Source organism: Tachysurus fulvidraco, chromosome 14, assembly GCF_022655615.1.
Source record: "Tachysurus fulvidraco isolate hzauxx_2018 chromosome 14, HZAU_PFXX_2.0, whole genome shotgun sequence".
In the NCBI taxonomy this organism is placed as follows: Eukaryota; Metazoa; Chordata; class Actinopteri; order Siluriformes; family Bagridae; genus Tachysurus; species Tachysurus fulvidraco.
The window spans coordinates 1,611,323-1,632,123 of NC_062531.1; the positions used below are offsets into that span (position 1 = coordinate 1,611,323).

At 42.8% G+C, this 20,801-nt stretch overlaps 1 protein-coding gene across 1 annotated transcript in view; it reads right to left on the minus strand.

The window, feature by feature from the left end:
• Positions 1-20,801, minus strand: part of obscna (obscurin, cytoskeletal calmodulin and titin-interacting RhoGEF a) — a 65,932-nt gene that overhangs the window by 7,718 nt on the left and 37,413 nt on the right. Inside the window, exons 49-76 of the mRNA XM_047799928.1 lie at positions 20,597-20,797; positions 20,255-20,349; positions 19,998-20,171; positions 18,793-18,952; positions 18,538-18,645; positions 18,268-18,432; positions 18,028-18,186; positions 16,979-17,153; positions 16,766-16,879; positions 16,524-16,691; positions 15,617-15,719; positions 13,411-13,540; positions 12,399-12,504; positions 11,632-11,674; positions 10,997-11,075; positions 10,786-10,951; positions 10,428-10,540; positions 8,855-9,023; positions 7,407-7,527; positions 6,050-6,250; positions 5,635-5,695; positions 5,244-5,321; positions 4,994-5,166; positions 4,832-4,858; positions 3,806-3,958; positions 3,679-3,724; positions 2,527-2,604; positions 797-2,438 (exon numbers count right to left, since the gene is read on the minus strand). Of these exons, the coding sequence (XP_047655884.1) occupies positions 797-2,438; positions 2,527-2,604; positions 3,679-3,724; positions 3,806-3,958; positions 4,832-4,858; positions 4,994-5,166; positions 5,244-5,321; positions 5,635-5,695; positions 6,050-6,250; positions 7,407-7,527; positions 8,855-9,023; positions 10,428-10,540; positions 10,786-10,951; positions 10,997-11,075; positions 11,632-11,674; positions 12,399-12,504; positions 13,411-13,540; positions 15,617-15,719; positions 16,524-16,691; positions 16,766-16,879; positions 16,979-17,153; positions 18,028-18,186; positions 18,268-18,432; positions 18,538-18,645; positions 18,793-18,952; positions 19,998-20,171; positions 20,255-20,349; positions 20,597-20,797 (5,008 nt within the window). The remainder of the gene's footprint in view (positions 1-796; positions 2,439-2,526; positions 2,605-3,678; positions 3,725-3,805; positions 3,959-4,831; positions 4,859-4,993; positions 5,167-5,243; positions 5,322-5,634; positions 5,696-6,049; positions 6,251-7,406; positions 7,528-8,854; positions 9,024-10,427; positions 10,541-10,785; positions 10,952-10,996; positions 11,076-11,631; positions 11,675-12,398; positions 12,505-13,410; positions 13,541-15,616; positions 15,720-16,523; positions 16,692-16,765; positions 16,880-16,978; positions 17,154-18,027; positions 18,187-18,267; positions 18,433-18,537; positions 18,646-18,792; positions 18,953-19,997; positions 20,172-20,254; positions 20,350-20,596; positions 20,798-20,801) is intronic.

The following is a 20,801-nucleotide window of genomic DNA, read 5'->3' on the forward strand; positions in this document are numbered from 1 at the left end:
TTCGTCAGCGCTGTACTCCTCCCAAACGGAACTACGTCACTCGCAGGTGACTCGCGAGTCGCGCATCACACGAGAAACATTCATTCATTCATTCATTCATTCATTCATTTTCTACCGCTTATCCGAACTTCTCGTGTCACGGGGAGCCTGTGCCTATCTCAGGCATCATCGGGCATCGAGGCAGGATACACCCTGGACGGAGTGCCAACCCATCGCAGGGCACACACACACTCTCATTCACTCACACACTCACACACTACGGACAATTTTCCAGAGATGCCAATCAACCTACCATGCATGTCTTTGGATGGGGGGGAGGAAACCGGAGTACCCGGAGGAAACCCCCGAGGCACGGGGAGAACATGCAAACTCCACACACACACAAGGAGGAGGTGGGAATCGAACCCCCAACCCTGGAGGTGTGAGGAGAACATGCTAACCATTAAGCCACCAGGCCACTGAGCCAGAAACAAATAAATAACCATCATAACAGGTTTTTTCATCTTCTTATTGATCTCGTTCTGAAAACCGCATACACCAAAGCGTGTTCCATTTCAATTACCCCGGAAATGAGGTAAAATATATTTGCGTTTTGGGCGGGAGTAGAAAGATCGGATCGATATCCGATTCGCCGAGACGCGTTTATGTGGCCTGATGTAAATGGGACAGTTTTAACAAATCATATAGCTATCGGATCAGAGACAACACATGAAGTGACCGGGTGTAAAAAGGCCCTTAGACAATGTGGATTTTCATTATAACAATGATTTTGTATATTTTGCAGTGTGTGCCATACTCCTGTGTAATGCCGTGATCTCTTTACTGGACTGCCTGCTAAACAGCTTGGTGATGCTGGATGCTGAAGCCCTCATTTTCTTCCTTAAGGCCAAGAGAGGGGTCTTCTGCTGTTGACTTGAGCCATTATCCACCTTCTTGTCAGATCCCTGTGTCTGGGAATCAGAGGGTCCTGGAGTCCAGGACTTCCTACGGAAAATTTTCATGAGTCCGTATTTGGACTTCCCACTGGGGGGGTTGAGCTCCAGTGCTGGAGCTGATGAATGCCTCTGAAGCACCTCTCGGCTCACAGAGGTCGCTGATGTTGGGTGTGTGGGAACTGACGAGGAACTTCTCCTCAATGTAACATTGTTTTTGTTCATTGTTGTGCTGTGTGGGTGCTGTTGCAGTGGTGCTTGGCGAAGGTTCCTCAAAACTCTCTCCATGTCCTCATCCTCAGAATCCTGAGTGAGAGACAGCTCTGATGCTTTTCCTGATGATGGTGCAACCAAGTGCTCCTCTGATTCATCATATGCTCTATGTTGTCTCTGTGAAATTAAGAGGTGGCTGGGAGACTGCTGTTCAGTGTAGGTGCTGGTTCTGCTTGAAGCATCTGAGTCACGTTCATAGGACTCTGCAAGAGAACCTTCTACCTTTTCTTCTTCTTCCCCCATTGCTGCTGACCCCTCCTCTCCAGGGTGTGACTGGCTGTCATCTACGTGACACCCCATGATTATTGGCAGCTCCTCCATGGTAACCTTGTGAGATTCTAATTGACTTTGTGATACCCTATTCACAGGAACCTCTGAGGCTTCCTCTTTCTCCTCATCTGTGAACTCATTATTATGGCTGAACTCTAGATCTTCATTATTTCTCAGTGTCCTGTGCTCTATAGAAGCTCCTGAGATTCCTCTTGATTCATCCAGTGACCTACTCCTCCAATGAGAGTGGGAGCTTGGATGGATGGATCTCACCCCTCTGTCCAATGAACAAGACTTGGACAAAAGTGTGGACCCTCTCCTATGTCTGAGGCAAGATTCCGCATCTGGAGAATCCTCGACATACTCTATAAGCGGTTCATTTAACCTTCCAGACAGGCTGGAGCGTAGCGTCCTGCGTACTCTGTCTTGTTTCCTGGCCTGGAGTTTCTCCCGAAGCATCATGTGGCGAGCAGACATGGGTGAGAGCTGCTCATCGCTATTGTAGAAGGTGCTTTCGATCAAGCTACCACGCGGGATTGGTGTTGCACTAGACACTTTATCATCTTCTTTTCTGTCCCTGTTAATCAGCTCAGAAGAAGCTGAAGGCATCTCTCTGGATTCCTTGTTTATAGGAATCATCAATGCACCCCTCCGTTCTCGCACTTGACCCAACATTACATCCTCCTCGTCTCGCAGAGCCAAGGATCGTTTAGGAAGATAGGCGTATGAATAATATTCCATACCATCTTCCTCTAGGTCATCATCTTCCTCCTGGCTAGGGTTCTGGAAAAAGCCCCACCCATCAGCTTCATCATACTCAGAGGAGGAACCAGTGCTCATGGAGTTGCTGCTGGTATTTCGAGGGTCTCTCAGGGTAGTGATGGCGACCTCACACGCTGGAGCATCGAGCAGGTCCGGGATCGACCTCAGGGTCAGGACTGAGCCAAGACATGTTAGAGAGCGCTGAGAGAAGAGAGTGGAGAAGAGAACATTTTTAACAAGGTCATAAGGTTGTAAAAGGTTTTACGCAAAAGCATCTGCACTAATTTACCTGCCACTTTCTTCTAGAAATGAAGGACTTTAAACTCTTCGTATCAATCGTGTCACACTGCTTCTCTTCACATGGACCCTAGATGTAAACGTTTTAAAATCAGATTGTTTTACAAATACATATATACTATGGAAAATATCTTGACCATTGTCATATTTGTAGTATTTCCTATCAAAAATACAGCAAATATATTTTTGTTAAAGGTGCGGTCTCCGTTGTTTGAGAAATGCTTCAGAAAACCGAGTTGGGCCGAAAAATAAACAGAAAACAAAACAAACGTGTAGCCAATGAGCAGAAAGGGGCGTGTCTTGTCGATACGGGTGGAGAGAGCGTTCGGTGCGCGTGTGTGACATTAGCAGAAAGTGGTTTTAACATCGATATGGAGGATAAAAACAAAGAAAGAAAGAGAAGAAAGACTTACGATAAGGACAAGAAGTAGGACGTGTTAATATAGGATCAGCTTTCCAGCGCTGGAGAGAACTGAAGGAGCAGGAAGTTGGCCACATATTCACAGGTTGGAGTTTCCCGAGTCAATAACTCCTGAGCTAAACGCTGTTACTACACAAATAACACCTCTTTTCTATCGTAGTAATGTAGAGAGGCAGCTACAACCGCGTTTTGTGTAGTAACAGCGTTTAGCTCAGGAGTTATCGACTCGGGAAACTCCGACCTGTGAACATGTGGCCGACTTTACTTAAGACTCCGAGGCGCTTTTTTCCTTCTCGATAGGTGAGTAACGTTGGTTTTGCTTTGTTACACAGAACTAATATATGCCTTTGTCCTTTACATCATTATGCTTGTGTGGCATTTTTGCTTGTTTGTTTATCTACAATCGTATTGTTCTTCCCTTCAGCTATGATAAAGACACGTTTCTTTCTGTTAGTCGCCCGGGTTACGTATGTATGTGTGGGCGGAGCTATAAATACAGGGGTGGGACCCGTTTGGGTCAGGGGCGTGTTTGTTTTGGTGATTTCAAATGTCAACATTGGCTTTCAAAAATCGGAGACCGCACCTTTAAATGTTTTCCTGGAAGCAATAATGAATAGTATTTTTATTCGGTTTGTAATAACCACACAAGATATGATTTTTTTGTGTTTTCAAAGCAACGAGCCAACACAACAAACACAGGTCTTTGAGACATTGCTTAGGTACCTGAAACCACTCGTAATCCAGGCATTCCAATGCTGATGGTCTCGTCCTGATGGAAATAAAAACAAGTCATTTTTATCCTCCAAAAGTCACCTGAGTTCAGATGGAGATATACAACACGCAGTCTTACTTTGGGTCTGGCTGTAGAACTCCATGGAGTAAATCCTGGGCTTGTTCACTCAAGCTGGTGATCTCTGGGAGGTTCCAGTACAGAAGCCCTTCAGCCACTTTCAGCAGCGTGGCACGGTCATTTTCCCCCAAAAATGGACAGTGTCCAGTCAGACTGAATAAACGAAACATATAGAACCTGGGTCAATCCTACACCAATAGTTCTAAAATTAGACAATTTTTGTCTAAGCTTAAATAGGAAAACAGAATGTTGACTTTGTAGAAAGCTTTGGCTTTGGCTTTGGAATGTTGGCTTTGTAGCCAACATTCTGTTTTCCTATTTAAGCTTAGACAAAAATTTATAAATAGTAACTCCTCCTAGAGCTTTCGAGCCACATGCACCAAATTCGGATATGTTGTAGACACAGGACTGAAGTTTGTTGCTGTTACTTTTCTAAGTGATGCGAGTACCGGTACTTTCGGTACCGGGTCTCAAATTGGCCTTTTTCCCCATAGAATACCATTATAAACTTTGGAGGTTTATAACTCGGCAAGCTTTTGAACTATCTACACCAAACTCGGCCAGCTCCTTTAGGGTGAGACTCTAAACAAAGATCAAAGAACAAATTGGTGTACCGACTGGCCTTTCGGTTGTGCCGCAGCCCTGCTGCAAAATCAAAAACCTTTTCACAACATGGACATGTGACATATCAAAACACTCAGAACAATGAGGGGAACTTTCTCACGGGTATTTTGGTGATGTCACATGCTTGTCTCCGCTTACCTCCAAATGTTTTGGCAACCTATCTTTCTGTCCACTTGCCTCCAAAAATCACCATCCGTTGCAAATACTTGCATAGTCAAAACCAACATCAAAGTTTGTTGCGACCAACTTTACAAATCTAGTTCCTTATTCAATTTCAATCATTATGGTTTAGGCCTTAAATAAAAAAGTTAACTTGCATAATTACTAGAGCAATAATAAAGGAACAGAACAAACATAAATGTAAAGAATGTATATTCACATCAATTCCTTTATTATTCTTACCATAAAAAAGCAACAACTCCAACAGACCTGGAATGATAAAAACAGTATAACACAATATTAACTAAGAGATTATTTACTGTATTATTACAATTGACTCCGATAACTAATAGAAGTGCGAACAAATCATATAAATCATAAAAGCAACAGGAACGATCACACCACCACATATCAGTTGCCGTCGTCACCGGCTCTTGGCGAATGATTTCCGGTGCCACGAATTCAGGAGTCCCATAGATGCTGTACTGATGCCTGGACGGGTCGATTTCCTGACAGAAGCCAAAGTCACAGATTTTTAAGTCCTCTCCATCTGGGGACACCATCAGGATGTTGTCTGTCTGCAAAACAAAGGGAGAATTTTATCAGTAATAAAGTTTACAGACCGGTTTTCTGACTCACGTTTAAAATAACTTACTTTAATGTCGAGATGCAAGATGTTCATGCTGTGGATATATCCAACCCCTTCCAGTATCTGCTGAATGTAAACCTGGACCTAATGTGGGAACACACACACACACACACACACACAGACACGCACACACACATACACACACACACACACACATACACACACACACGCACACACACACACACACATACACACATACACACACACACGCACACACACAGACACGCACACACACACACGCACACACACACATGCACACACATACACACACACACACACACATACACACACACACGCACACACGCACACACACACACACACACACACACACACACACACACACTGAACACAGTGTATTTTCATCAGCATTATTATATATTATTATAATGTTTATTACCTCTCTTTCACTGACGGATCCTTTTAATAACATGTGCTCCACTAATCCCTGAGAGGAGCAGCTGTGAAAAACAACACCCAGTTAACATCACTAAATTAATTCTATTGTGCTTCAACTATTTTACCTTGGCAGCGTATTTCTTATACGGATTTGATGATGTAAAAAATGTATGAATAAATAAATAAGGTGTTACTGATATAACTAATAATGAACGATTGACTACTAGAGATGTTTTCATAGGTTTTTATTTAGACTAATATCTAAAGGCTGATAAAGGTTCATTAACCACTTAACCACACTCTCTAATGTGAAGCGTCGGCCGGCGTGAACAGTGTTAGCTTTCCATCGTTAACAAAAACTATACAATAACTAGAACAGAAATATTCAGGTGAGAGGATGTGTGAGTGATGCCTACATCTCGGTGATGAGGACGAGCGTACGGCGTGTGCTGAAGAAGTCGAGCAGGCAGGCGACGCTGCGGTGCGTGAGCCGGGACAGTAGGTCTCTCTCCTGAATGGCTCGGTTACGAGTGCTGCTCTTCAGTGGGATGAACTTAGCAGCAAAAAACTCAGCGCTAGCCCTGTGTACAACTCGCTTCACCACCCCAAATGTGCCTCTGTATATAAACAGACAAACTTAAAATTAATATCAAATTAACATAAAGACAATCAAGCTAATCCATGGCATTGGTTACTTCTGTTTTCTGAATGTGTGTGTTTGTGTGTGTGTGTTTCTGTGTAGTGTTTGTGTGTGTGTTTGTGTGTGTGTTTCTGTGTATGTGTTTGTGTGTGTGTTTGTGTGTGTTTCTGTGTATGTGTTTGTGTGTGCATGTTTCTGTGTAGTGTTTGTGTGTGTGTGTGTTTCTGTGTATGTATGTGTGTGTGTGTTTGTGTGTGTTTGTGTGTGTGTTTGTGTGTGTATGTTTGTGTGCGTGTGTGTGTGTTTGTGTGTTTCTGTGTATGTGTGTATGTTTCTGTGTTTGTGTGTGTTTGTGTGTGTGTTTTTGTGTGTGTGTGTTTCTGTGTATGTGTGTTTGTGTGTGTGTGTTTGTGTGTGTGTTTGTGTGCATGTGTGTGTGCGTTTGTGGGTGTTTGTGTGTGTGTGTGTGAGAGAGAGAGACAGACAGACAGACAGACAGACAGACAGACAGACAGACAGACAGAGAGATATTATGACTGGTGGTGTTTATTGTAAGTGTTTGTTACCTTTTTGGACCCCTTTATCATTTGTAATGTTGCTCCCATATAAAACAGTTGAGCACAAGCCCAGACATTTTAGGGACATGATTGAGGACAATGTCCAGCCCAGAGACAAACTGTTTCGTGTTGAGGTTTTGTTCAAACCGACCATCAAAAATAAGGTTATTTTTGTTGGTCGGTTTGAACAAATAATAAATATGTGTTTTTTTCATTGGTTGTTGCGTTAAATCTTACCCAGATACAATAGTGCTATTTTCTGATTGGCTGTTGTGTAGCCTCTTTTTTTGATTGGCTGATAAGTGTCAGGCTCGACTAAGAACTGAGACGAGCTTGGTTCCTGCCCGTTTCCATAGAGACAGCGGTGCGGATGGATACGTTTTGGGTGCTGCGGCTTATTAAATATACTGTATGATAAATAGTCCAAAAGTTTTTCTGCTTGAGAAATACGATGTGTGGCGGGAGATCGTGAGAAACGACCCAAATGTGTGACTGTCACTCTCAGTGCGTGACACTTGACAGCTCTGTGTATTAATTAATTAGCATAAAGCGCCTAAATGTTTGTTGAGATGTTACCTGCCAATCTCCTCATGGACTTCATAAACAGCATGGAGTTTTCTCCTTCTGCCCACCTTCAACCCTCTGTCCTCCTCTTTCTCCTCCTCCTCCTCCTCCTCTTCCTCAAACTCCACTGGACCTAAGTAAGGTAGTGGTATGTATACAGTTTTGCAGCAATAGAATCAACATTTGTAAAGCTCTGTAAAGGAATCCTTTACTATTGTAGTGTTGTACATATTGACTTTTAGAGGAAAGTGTTAGCCCTAAGCTTACTTTCTATTTATGTGTGCAAATAAGCAGTGTTGTAATGTAACAGGGTACAAATACTTTGTTACCGTACTCAAGTAGAAATGTAACGTATCTGTACTTTACGTCGCTACTTTCACTTTTACTCCACTACATTTCCTAGATAAAATGTGTACTTTTACTCCGTTATATTTCCACTAAGCGTCTTCGTTACTCGTTACTACAAAATAAAATCAGAAGAAATGCGTGCGACTGTACGTACGACTGCAATAAGGGAGGTTTGGTGTATCACTGCTCCTAGATTGCATCACGCACGTCCGCATGCTCTACGGAGAAGCACGGGTATGCGCAGCGTGCACGCGCAGTCAGAGCTGGAGGCATTTATCTATAACGTTAATCGGCTGAATGACGCAAATACGGCAACCAAAAGCAGTGAAATGTCACTATTCTTATTACCAGAGTTGTAGCACAAACAAAATATTAATGCAAACAATCCATTCAATACTAAATAAAAATAACATTTATTGATTTGGTCTTTGTCTTGTGAATATTAGTTTATTAATGACGTCATTCATCGGACACACTGTTTGTAGAGAATACACACATACATGAACTGATCTGATTCAAGACTGACATCATTACATCATGCATAAAATTTCGGTGTCCACTTTTGCCATTTAATAACACCATAACCTTTGGCTTACTATGTAGTCATATAATATATAATATAAAACTCTTCTTGTTTTAAATTCTCACTGAGGGATAAAACCCCTAAAGATGAAACCCTAGAACCGCCCCTGCTCTTATACCTACTGAAAATCACTGAAATTTGACTTTTTACTTTTACTTCAAATACTTAAGTAAATATCAGAAAAGTACTTTTGATACTTAAGTACAGTAATCAGATTAAGACTTTTACTTGATTAATATTCTAAAAGGTGACTTTCACTTCTACCGAAGTCTTTTTCTAGTACGATACTCGTACTTTTACTCAAGTATCGCTTTCTAATACTTTATACAACACTGCAAATAAGCATGAAGTAGATAGTTAGCTAGTGAGAGACCATTCATCCTGTTTTATTTTGTGTGTGATGGACTTTCAGAATGATTATGGAGTGGATAATGTCCATACCAGGTACTGATAAAAAGGTTTTCTGTTGAAACCATGTAATGTTTGAACCCCAAAGCACTCTTCTCTTTGCCTTTGTATAGAACGATACCTGTATCCAAGGTGAGGTTTGCGTGGCAGGAAACATAGCCCGAGCTGTTCTTGGCTGTACAGGCGTAAGTGCCGCGATCAGAAAAGTAGACGTTCGGTAAATTTAGAGAGAAACGCGCGCCATTCTGCTTCATCGCTATGTGTTCACCAGCGACGAGCTCGACGCCATCCTATAATAAGAACAAACGGAGAATTACGGCACTTCGCTTTCACCAAACCTTTAAAGATTCTTACACTCCTTAAGTTTGTAGCAATGTTATCAATTGTTTGATAAGGAACAGAGACCTTAAAGGATGAAGATATTGACTTCATCCTCAATCAGATATCAAAACCCATGAATGTCTAGATGGGTTAGTTTTAATGGATATAATGTGCTCTACACCTTAACGCTGTCGTTTACCAAACGCTCATTACGTTATGTTTCTGTAATGTAACAGTCACTGCCTGTCACAGGGCTTAACGCATTTTTGTTAACAGTTCATCCTGGCCACTAGGGGGACACATAGGGCTATGTCCTGTGAAGCTGCTGCATGCTCTGTTGTAATGGTCACCTTAACCCTGTTTTAAGAAACTTTATTAAAGAATTAATATAAATGAATTGGAACCAATACCTAACAATAAATCTAAGGGGGTTTTTACACCTGGTGACTTCCTGCATTTTCTGTGATCCGATAGCTACCCGACGGTAAACAGACCAGGTCTAAATGCCCTCCGAAACGTTTTGGAGACGGATATAAATCTGATGGTACAAACCCCTTCAGGAGGTGGTCTGGGACACATTTCCAGATGATTTCCAGATGAAACTGGACAGGTGGAAATGAATGTGGTTGTTCAAGCCACATACGTCAGCGCTATACTCCTCCCAAACGGAAGTACGTCACTCACAGGTGACCCCCGAGTCGTGCATCGCGCCAGAAACAAACATGTTTTCCCACCAGCGCCGGCTCCGATCTTTCACCCAGGTGTCTCGTTGGGTCTTAAAATGCGCTGCTGCCGCCAGCGAAAATGCAGCAAACAGTAAATGCTGTTTTTTTGTAGCAACCGCACACACTAAGCATGTTCCATTTCAATTACCCCAGAAATGAAGTAAAATATATTAGTGTTTTCGGCGGGAGTCGAAAGATCGGATCGATATCCGATTCGCCGAGACGCGTTTATGTGGTAAATGGGACAGTTTTAACTAATCAGATAGCTATCGGATCAGAGAGGTTTCTGCATGGGTTAAAGTGGTCAATGATGCACCAGTTTGCTTGGAGCAGGTGGTGTCCAATCTTATCTGCAAAGGATTTCATTCTGTTTCAGTTAATTCCAATCAAACAGATTCCACACTTGATTCCACCTGTTTAAATCAACTGATAGCTTAGCTTTTAGTAGACTCTGCTTAGTCGCCTTAAGAAGTGCAGTATGGTGTTCCACAAGGTTGTGTTTCAAGCCCGTATTTTTTCCTTTTAACTCAGCTACGTGGACATAATGGATAATGGAACTGGAACAAACTACTAAAACTAAACAAACTCACATACTGTATATGGACCAGTAGCTGTCTCATGTGTAAAGTGTGTGCATTTAAACCATACCTTGAACCAACTAATCTCTGGAATTGGCTGCCCGGTGATAACCACAGAAAAAGTTGCAGGTTGTCCAGGTTGTACACACAGATCTTCCATATCCACCTGCACCATCGGAGGATCTGCAACAATACAGATTATTGTCTTATAATAAAGACAGGTTTGGGAGTTTTTGGGAAGTCTAAGAATAAGTGGTGTCATTCTCTTGTCATATCTTTAGCAAGGAAGGAGATTTGGAAAGCAGTGAGGAAAAAAAACACTACAATCTTGGAAACATGCATCGAGACATCTGAATGTCCTTCCAACCCATCCTGTCCTGTGTTCCTTTCCAGATTGTCCAAACCAAACTCGTCCACATTGTGTTCACCTGTGTCATTTTTGCCCATTTCTCTTGACACTCGCGTCTCCTCGTACTGTTCCTCTGGGATGTCTGATTGTTCCTCATTTACCTTCGGTGTATCCTGAGACTCTCTGGTACTTTGTGCAGATCTGAAGAATATTTGATGCAGTGATTTTATTGGTATTGAAATTTCCTAACTTTATAGATGTGGTACAAGTTAAACATAACATCGACTCACTGGTTGGAAGATCCAGACTGAAAGAACATCTGGAAGAGGTTCTTCACCAAAGCACTGGACCAACCTCCTGAATCTTCTTCTTCAGGACCCAAAAAAAGACCCAGTCAAAATCTCACGGCTGTGAAGATCCTATTTGTTCGGGGTTTGTATTTCTAAGCTACATTAGCTTCATAGCTCTGAGGCTAAGCTAAATATGCAAACATTGGGCAACAAAGTGTCTCTACTGAATTAGTCAATTTTTCTAATCTGCTTTAATAAACATTATTCAGCACTTGCATTTTTGTTGTCAGCTAACGCTTACCTTTATCACTCCAAGGATATATACAGTACGGCTCATATACTCGGATGGTCCAGAGGGGTTAAACATAAATATAGACAGAGCACATGGACAGTTTGTGCCCAAAGGCAGCAGAGGAAATGACACTTTAACAGACCGACCACAACACTTGGGGTCTAAGCACATAACCAACTCTGAAAATGAACGTTGCGACTTAGACAGACAAGCGCCGAGCAGAAGGTAATGGGTTCATGAGAAAGAGATAGAGAGAGAGAGCAAGCAGTAGAAAGAAACAGACAGAAGAGAAGATTACATGCAATGCGTATGGACGTCTCTCCGCATTCGTCAGGACACTTACATGAGGATGGCTCGGATTGGATCTTTAGTCTCCTGCTCTGGGACTAAAAAAGGGAGTGGGATGGAGAAAATGGAGTTAAATAAAGAGAAGTGTGGATGAACATGGTCAACAGGTTTCCAGAAGTCACTAATAACCCACATGATTGGTATGAGTGACTTTTAACAGTGAAGACTGTGACGTTTTAAGTGGAATGTTTCAATTATGACATTTGAACAAGATGGATCCTTCTCGAAGGCATGCGAGTATCTAAAACGATAAACCAAGCATTATACTATAATATAAATCATAATAGTACAACTTTAATGAACTGAGATGTGTCTGAGGATGAGGAGATGGTATTATGGTCTTGAATGGCAGTTTGTTTGACACAACCACAGGCAAACATTGTTTATTTCGATAGAGGATGCATGCACCGGATGAAGGTTCCCCTTTACCATTGTTAAAAATAAGAATGCTTGCTTTTGTGATGGCTTTATGAATCAGTCAATAGTCTACAGTATATTTCTATTTCCCATGAATCTGATGCTAATTCCTAGCTGTGCACATCTGTGACTGCAGCTTTACAGCATGTCTTTGGTTCCTTGGTTGATCATGATCTCCTGACTACAGAACTCATGTCAGATGACCTGGTGGAAACAAAAGGTTGACAGGACCGCTGGTGGAACTGGTATGTGCTCCGTCAAACCCTTGTGACCGTAGGATCGCCTCAAGTAATAGTTTACCGGGGAATGTTCTTGGTTTACCTTGTCATATGTGAACCCTCATACCTGGAGCTGTGGTGTCTTGAGGTTGGTTTTTGGTGCTGTCTGTCTCAGGGGGTGGTGTGTAGTACACCTGCGCTTTGCACTTAGCACTGCCCATCTGATTCGTTATCTATAACACAGGCAGGGTGGGTTAATACGAATGTGTACCTCTGATGTACCTTGTTTCAAAAACGTTTTCGAGATGGATATAAATCCGATGGTACAAACCCCTTCAGGAGGTGGTCTGGGATGTGTTTGAGATGAAACTGGACAGGTGTAAATGAATGTGGTTGTTCAAGCCACATACTGTACATCAGCGCTATACTCCTCCCAAACGGAAGTATGTCACTCGCAGGTGACTCGCGAGTCGTGCATCGCGCCAGAAACAAATAACATGGGCGACACGCAGGGTTGTTTTTTGTAGCATAACCGTCGTAACAAGTTTTTTCGTCTTGTTTTTGATCGCATTCTGAAAGCCGCACACTCCAAATCGTGTTCCGTTTCAATTACCCCGGAAATGAGGTAAAACATATTAGCATTTTGGGCGTGAGCAGAAAGATCGAATCTATATCCGAATCGCCGAGACGCATTTATGTGGCCTAATGTAAATGGAACAGTTTTAACAAATCAGATAGCTAGCGGATCAGAGACAACACACAGAGTGACCGGGTGTAAAAAGACCCTTAGACAACTGAATATTAAGTGGCTAATGTTAGGTACATACATTACAAACATAGCCAGCTTTGGCAATTAACTTGCTAACTTAGATAGAGAGGTTGGAATTCAACTACTCACAGGGTTACATAAGGTATAAAACAGAACAAGGCAAAAATAATCAGTAATAACAACATGACATGGATCATCATGAAGCATCAACTGATTATTATATTATTTATTTACATTTATTTTATAAAGTTATACCTAAAAAATGATTCTTCTGGGAATTATATTGCAGATTCAACAACAGAATGGACATAAAATAAAAATGTCCATATTCTAACAGACCTCATTGTGTATGTATGATGTTTAAGGTTACCTCACACTCATATTGTCCAACATCTTTCTCTTCTGCTTTCTTTATAACCAGTAAAAGATTTCCAGTCTGTGTATCACTGTCAATTTCGTATCTCTTGCTTTTCTCCAGCTGCGTGCCGTCCTTAAGCCACCTACGATATAAGGATGAGTGAGGGAACGATTTATTATATATATAAATATCATGATCCACTTAGTTTTTTTTTTAATAATCATATTTCAAACTGGAGGCAGCTGATGTGGTGTAATATTTTTCTCTCCCAGACATAGGAAATTTTCTGAAGTGATTATATTAAAGTCGCGGTGCACGATGTTTAAATGCCAGTGTTGACATTTGAAATCACCTAAACAAACACGCCCCTTACGCAAATGGATGTTACCCCTGTTTTGATAGCTCCACCCACACATACGTACGTAACCCAGGCAACTTTGGCGGAACCTGCTGGGGCGGCTGGCCGAGGGGGTATTTTTATCAATAAATGACCTCAATGAGTAATACTATGGTAATACAGATGTGTTTTTGTAGTACTGTGTGTTGTACCGTGAAAGGTTTATCTCCGTTTCACGAGGAAGACGTTCAGTTCTCTCCAGCGCTGGAAAGCTGATCCTATATTAACACGTCCTGCTTCTTGCCTTATCGTAAGCATTTTTTCGCTTTATGTTTTTATCCGCCATGTCAATGTTTTAACCGCTTTCTGATAATGTCAGACATGCGCACTGAACAGTCTCTCCGCCCATATCGACAAGACACGCCCCTTTCTGCTAATGACAGACATGAGCACTGAACACTCTCGCCACCCATTTTGACAAGACATGCCCCTTTCTGCTAATATCAGACATGCGCACTGAACAGTCTCTCCGCCGCATATTGACAAGACACGCCCCTTTCTGCTAATGTCAAACAGCGCACTGAAGACTCTCTCCACCGCATATTGACAAGACACGCTCCTTTCTGCTAATGACAGACATGCGCACTGAACACTCTCTACGCCCATATCGACAAGACACGCCCCTTTATGCTAATGACAGACATGCGCACTGAACACTCTCTCCACCCATATCGACAAGACACGCCCCCTTCTGCTAATGTCAGACATGAGCACTGAACACTCTCTCCGCCCATATTGACAAGACACGCCCTTTTCTGCTAATGACAGACATGCGCACTGAAGACTCTCTCCGCCGCATATTGACAAGACACGCCCCTTTCTGCTAATGACAGACATGAGCACTGAACACTCTCGCCACCCATTTTGACAAGACATGCCCCTTTCTGCTAATGACAGACATGCGCACTGAACAGTCTCTCCACCCATATTGACAAGACACGCCCCTTTCTGCTAATGTCAAACAGCGCACTGAAGACTCTCTCCACCGCATATTGACAAGACACGCTCCTTTCTGCTAATGACAGACATGCGCACTGAACACTCTCTACGCCCATATCGACAAGACACGCCCCTTTATGCTAATGACAGACATGCGCACTGAACACTCTCTCCACCCATATCGACAAGACACGCCCCCTTCTGCTAATGTCAGACATGAGCACTGAACACTCTCTCCGCCCATATTAACAAGACACGCCCTTTTCTGCTAATGACAGACATGCGCACTGAAGACTCTCTCCGCCGCATATTGACAAGACACGCCCCTTTCTGCTAATGACAGACATGAGCACTGAACACTCTCGCCACCCATTTTGACAAGACATGCCCCTTTCTGCTAATGACAGACATGCGCACTGAACAGTCTCTCCACCCATATTGACAAGACACGCCCCTTTCTGCTAATGTCAAACAGCGCACTGAAGACTCTCTCCGCCGCATATTGACAAGACACGCCCCTTTCTGCTAATGACAGACATGAGCACTGAACACTCTCTCCGCCCATATCAACAAGACACGCCCCTTTCTGCTAATGTCAAACAAGCGCACTGAACACTCTCTCTGCTGCATATTGACAAGACACGCCCCTTTCTGCTCATTGGCTACACGTTTGTTTTGTTTGTTGGCCCAACTCAGTTTTCTGAAGCATTTCTCAAACATCGTGCACCTCACCTTTAAGTGTTATTGAACAGGTGTTGATAGAAACCTAAATATCATGATACATGTGGTGCATCCCTTTAAGGATCATGATTTGATTTTTTTTTTATATTGCACCACCCTAAAACACCTGACAAGCAAGTGAAAGAAAAGAGGTGACATCACCTGACAGGGGGTACAGGAATACATCCTGCTTTACACTGCAACTTCACATCCTGCCCTATGACCAGTGGAGTGTTCTGAAGTCTGCTCGTGAAACTAGGAGGCACTGTAAAGTGTAAACTACAGTCAGTGTGTATTCACTTCACCACACCAGGCTACATCGACTAGTTTGCTAAACAACAAATAATAAAATGCCATAATCGCAGGGAGTTTCTAAAAGTTCTTACCAGGTTAACTTCTGAAAAACAAACTCACACAGACATGAGAATGCTGTTGTAACAGTCAAAGGCACATCATTTATTCATTCATTCATTCATTCATTCATTCATTCATTCATTTCCTACCACTTATCCGAACTTCTCGGGTCACTGGGAGCCTGTGCCTATCTCAGGCGTCATCGGGCATCGAGGCAGGATACACCCTGGACGGAGTGCCAACCCATCACAGGGCACACACACACTCTCATTCACTCACACACACACACACACACACACACACACACTATGGACAATTTTCCAGAGATGCCAATCAACCTACCATGCATGTCTTTGGACCGGGGGAGGAAACCGGAGTACCCGGAGGAAACCCCCGAGGCACAGGGAGAACATGCAAACTCCACACACACAAGGCGGAGGCAGGAATCGAACCCCCAACCCTGGAGGTGTGAGGCGAACATGCTAACCACTAAGCCACCGTGCGCCCTCAAAGGCACATCGTTCCTTAATTTGAAGATTTGTTCTGTTTGTTCTCATCAGGAAAAGATTTTGTACTAGCGCTATATTCTCATGCCCTTACGAGTCTGTTTATTACACTCAAGGTGTAGTCATAGCAGCTCTGTGTAGTCATAATGTACTACCATAAGTTGAGTGTGTGTAGAGAAGTTAATAGTCCAGATCACTATTGCACTTACCATCCACAAAAACCTTGGCCAGGGTGCTGGCGTTCCCCATGGGGTTTGCTGCATAACACAGATACTGACCAGAATCGTCCACGGACACACAAGTCAGAACCAAACTGCAAGCCCCGGAGTTTCCCTCTGAGATAATGCGATGCTGGTTGTCCTTCAGAACAATGCCATCTGAGAAAACAAGACACATTTAAGTCCAGGATTTTTAGTTACAAAAACTCTGTAAAGTGTGCTAAAGTTATTACCTTTGTACCAAGTAACCACAGGTTTTGGGATTCCTGTGACATTGCAAACGAGTTTTGTGGTCTGTCGAAGTTTAACTACAGAATCGGAAAGAATCAGCTTGAAGTACGGTCCACCTGTCAACATATAAATCCGACGAACAGTTTAATATACCAGATCTTTGTTGAGAGACTTTTTTGAAACTTTACTGCTGGAACTTTACTGTGCAAACTCACTCCATGGATGTTTGTTGCGCTGCTGCAAATCTCGAAGATCTTTAAGCCAGGACAAGCGGGTGAGAACGGAATGAGCTTGAATTCTGACTTTTCTGATTGTACCTCGATGCTCATGCCAGATACCCCAGGATCGGTCATCCCCTTCGACAGTGTCCTTCAAATCGACATCAGTCAGCTGCACGAGAAAAAAGTCTTTCTTCAGTACTGAAGCAACGTGTATATTAATAAACAGATGCAAAAATGATCAGGAATCTTTTGGTCCAAAGACAAACTTGTGAACTCCAGATTCTTGTTATGATTTAACTATTGACCCTGGAGCTGTGGGGCAGCAACACTAGCCACTGAACCATAATTTTGCCCACCATCCATCTTTTACTAAGGGGCTTTTTTTACACCTGGTCACTTCCTGTGTTTTCTGTGATCCGATAGCTATCCGACGGTAAAAAGACCAGGTCTAAATGCCCTCCGAAACGTTTAGAGACGGATATAAATCCGATGGTACAAACCCCTTCAGGAGGTGGTCTGGGACGTGTTTCAGATGAAACTTGACAGGTGTAAATGAATGTGCTTGTTCAAGCCACATACGTCAGCGCTATACTCCTCCCAAATGGAAGTACGTCACTCGCAGGTGATCTTTCACCCAGGCGTCTCGTCGGGTCTTAAAACGCACTGCTGTGACTGAGGTGACTCGTGAGTCGTGCGTCGCGCCAGAAAAAAATAACAAGGACGACACGCAGCATTGTTTTTTTGTAGCATAACCATCATAACGAGTTTTTTCGTCTTCTTTTTAATCGCATTCTGAAAACCGCATACACCAAAGCGTGTTCCGTTTCAATTACCCCAGAAATGAGGTAAAATTTTGTAGCATTTTGGGCGGGAGTAGAAAGATCGGATCGATATTTATGTGGCCTAATGTAAATGGAACAGTTTTAACAAATCAGATAGTGATCGAATCAGAGAACACAGGTGAAGTGACCAGGTGTAAAAAGGCCCTAAAATGAAATGATCTAATTGTGTGTGATTTGCGTGTATTTTTTGTGTAAAATAACCTTCATCTTGTTTCTGAAGACATACAATATGGTCTGAGTGCTCAGGTCTCTTTTTGTTTTGCAGAAGACGATACAATCTTTGAAAAGGAAGACATGGCGACGATGACCTCTGAGTGAAACTTTAGTCCCAGGTGCTTCCTCCCATACAGCAAAGGAACCCTGGAGTGGAAAACAACCAAGAGATCAAGCATCTGAGTTTAGCGCATTCAGCTGTTGTGATGATGAAGTCTGATGATCCACCTGTCGGACCGGTTCTCCGAGCCCTGTAAGAGGTGCCGGATAGTTTTCGATCAGTGACACATGCTGTACGTTCTCAGCACGCCAAGGCAAGCTGGACACCATGGAGAAGGCATCCTCGAGAAGGCAACAGCTCTGACCACTCTTTGCTTTGTTCCTTATCAACTCCTGCAAATAAACAATAAAACCAGAACTTGCTTTGTTATGGTCGTTTACAGAAATCGCTATTATTTTATAATAGTTATTATCATTTTTTCAAGTTCACATCACTACCTTGAACAGGCTTTTGTACATTTGAAGCTTCTCCAAAGGACTCTCCAAATATGTGCTGATACTAAAGACCTGAGTATCCAGATGTGCAAGAGCAGTGTCGGCATATTGCTGTGAAAGATTTCGAATAAATGTTATTATAAAATGTTTAGTTTTATGGTACAGTTACTTTGCAATTGTAGCGACATTTGCATGCTACTATGATCTAAAACAGCTGTGCTACAGCCAAACTACCAGCACTGGACGGTATACGCTTACCTTAAAGAAGTGTTGAGTGTTTTTGTCTGAGATGCAGGCCTGAGCTTGAGACCGGCCTGCGATGTACTGAAGATACATCTCAAAGTCTGGGGCATGATTTACAAAACACTGAGCCACGTCGTCATCTGTGGTGCACTGGCTTAGCTTTGGTAAAATACAACTGATGGAAAGATGGAAATATGCAGAGATAAAGCAAGGAATAAAACAATGTGTGGTGTTATAGGAAAACAAACAACATAAAAGTGTAGTCACTGATACCACCATGGAGTTTGATCATTCATTCATTCATTCATTTTCTACCGCTTATCCGAACTTCTCGGGTCACGGGGAGCCTGTGCCTATCTCAGGCGTCATCGGGCATCGAGGCAGGATACAAACTGGACGGAGTGCCAACCCATCACAGGGCACACACACACTCTCATTCACTCACACACACACACACTATGGACAATTTTCCAGAGATGCCAATCAACCTACCATGCATGTCTTTGAACCGGTGGAGGAAACCGAACTACCCGGAGGAAACCCCCGAGGCACGGGGAGAACATGCAAACTCCACACACACAAGGCGGAGGCGGGAATCGAACCCCCAACCCTGGAGGTGTGAGGCAAACGTGCTAACCACTAAGCCAGAAATGAAGGCCTCCATGAAGTTTGTTGTTTGCCTAAAATAGCAATGTTTTTTCCACTTATGCTGCAGCAAGTTTCCAACACTATAAAAATGTGTCCTAAGATACAGTAACAAAACTTTTTTAGTCTGTTTATGTGGATCCGACTCCATACGAGTCCCTTTGAATGAGCTGTCCTGGGGAAGTCGTGGCCTAATGGTTAGAGAGTACAGTATGATTCCTAACCCTAAGGTTGTGGGTTCGAGTCTCGGGCCGGCAATACCACGACTGAGGTGCCCCTGAGCAAGGCACCGAACCCCCAACTGCTCCCCGGGCGCCGCGGAATAAATGGCTGCCCACTGCTCCGGGTGTGTGTTCACAGTGTGTGTGTGTGTGTTCACTGCTGTGTGTGTGTGTGCACTTTGGATGGGTTAAATGCAGAGTATGGGTCACCGTATGTCACTTTCACAGAGATTTGCAGCTGCACTATCGTCAGAGCTGCTGTTACAGACGATTAATCATTACCTTTTGACCAACAGTACTGTGGTACTAACAAATATACTGCACAATAAAATGTTCCCTTTTTCTTTACTTTACCATTCATGGAAACTTGCGATGTCCTTGATGTTGCAAAATATGTACTCTTTCTGGCTCTGGATAGTGAGAGGAACCTTTGAGCTCGTCTCTACATGATGTAAATGATGCTCCACAAAGAAATTCATTTCTCTCACAAACTCGATTTCTCCATCGAGCAGACTTTTGATCAACCGACTGAAAAGTAAAAACATTAGAAGAGTTATTTAAGTTTCCATAAACGTCTTGCAAACCGTACGAACTTGCATGCGATTACTCGCCTTGACGTCGCTTCGTATGCTTCTTCAGATGCCGTTTTTCTTCCTTTTTTGGAAGCGTCTTTTGTTTCAGTTTCTTGCACCATAGAAAGTAGTTCCTTAAAAAAAAAAAGAGTCATCACATGATGAGTCAGGGACAGAAAATATCTCAGTTAATGTGATGTCTTATTGTAATTAAATACAGATTTTGAAAGATTTGTATTTTACTTATTTGAAATTCAATTACAGGTAATAGCAAACTGGCAGGGTTGGTCAAGCAGGGTTGGACATGATGAACTTGAGATGTTTAAATGTACATGCGTTTGGATTTTTTGGCTTATCTCATTACACCACATCGATGCTAACCTTTGTCTTTTTCTCGAGGTACGCTGGGGATAACCATCCTTGCCGGGATGGAGTGTTTTTGCTTGGCTTAGTCCGGATGAGCCATTTCACAGGATGCACAGAATCCAGGACATCCACAAACTGACCTTCCTTAAGAATAAATGTCTCTTTATTGCCTCCGATTGGGTGACAGTCCACTTTAACCACATAGATATCAAATGTCTGC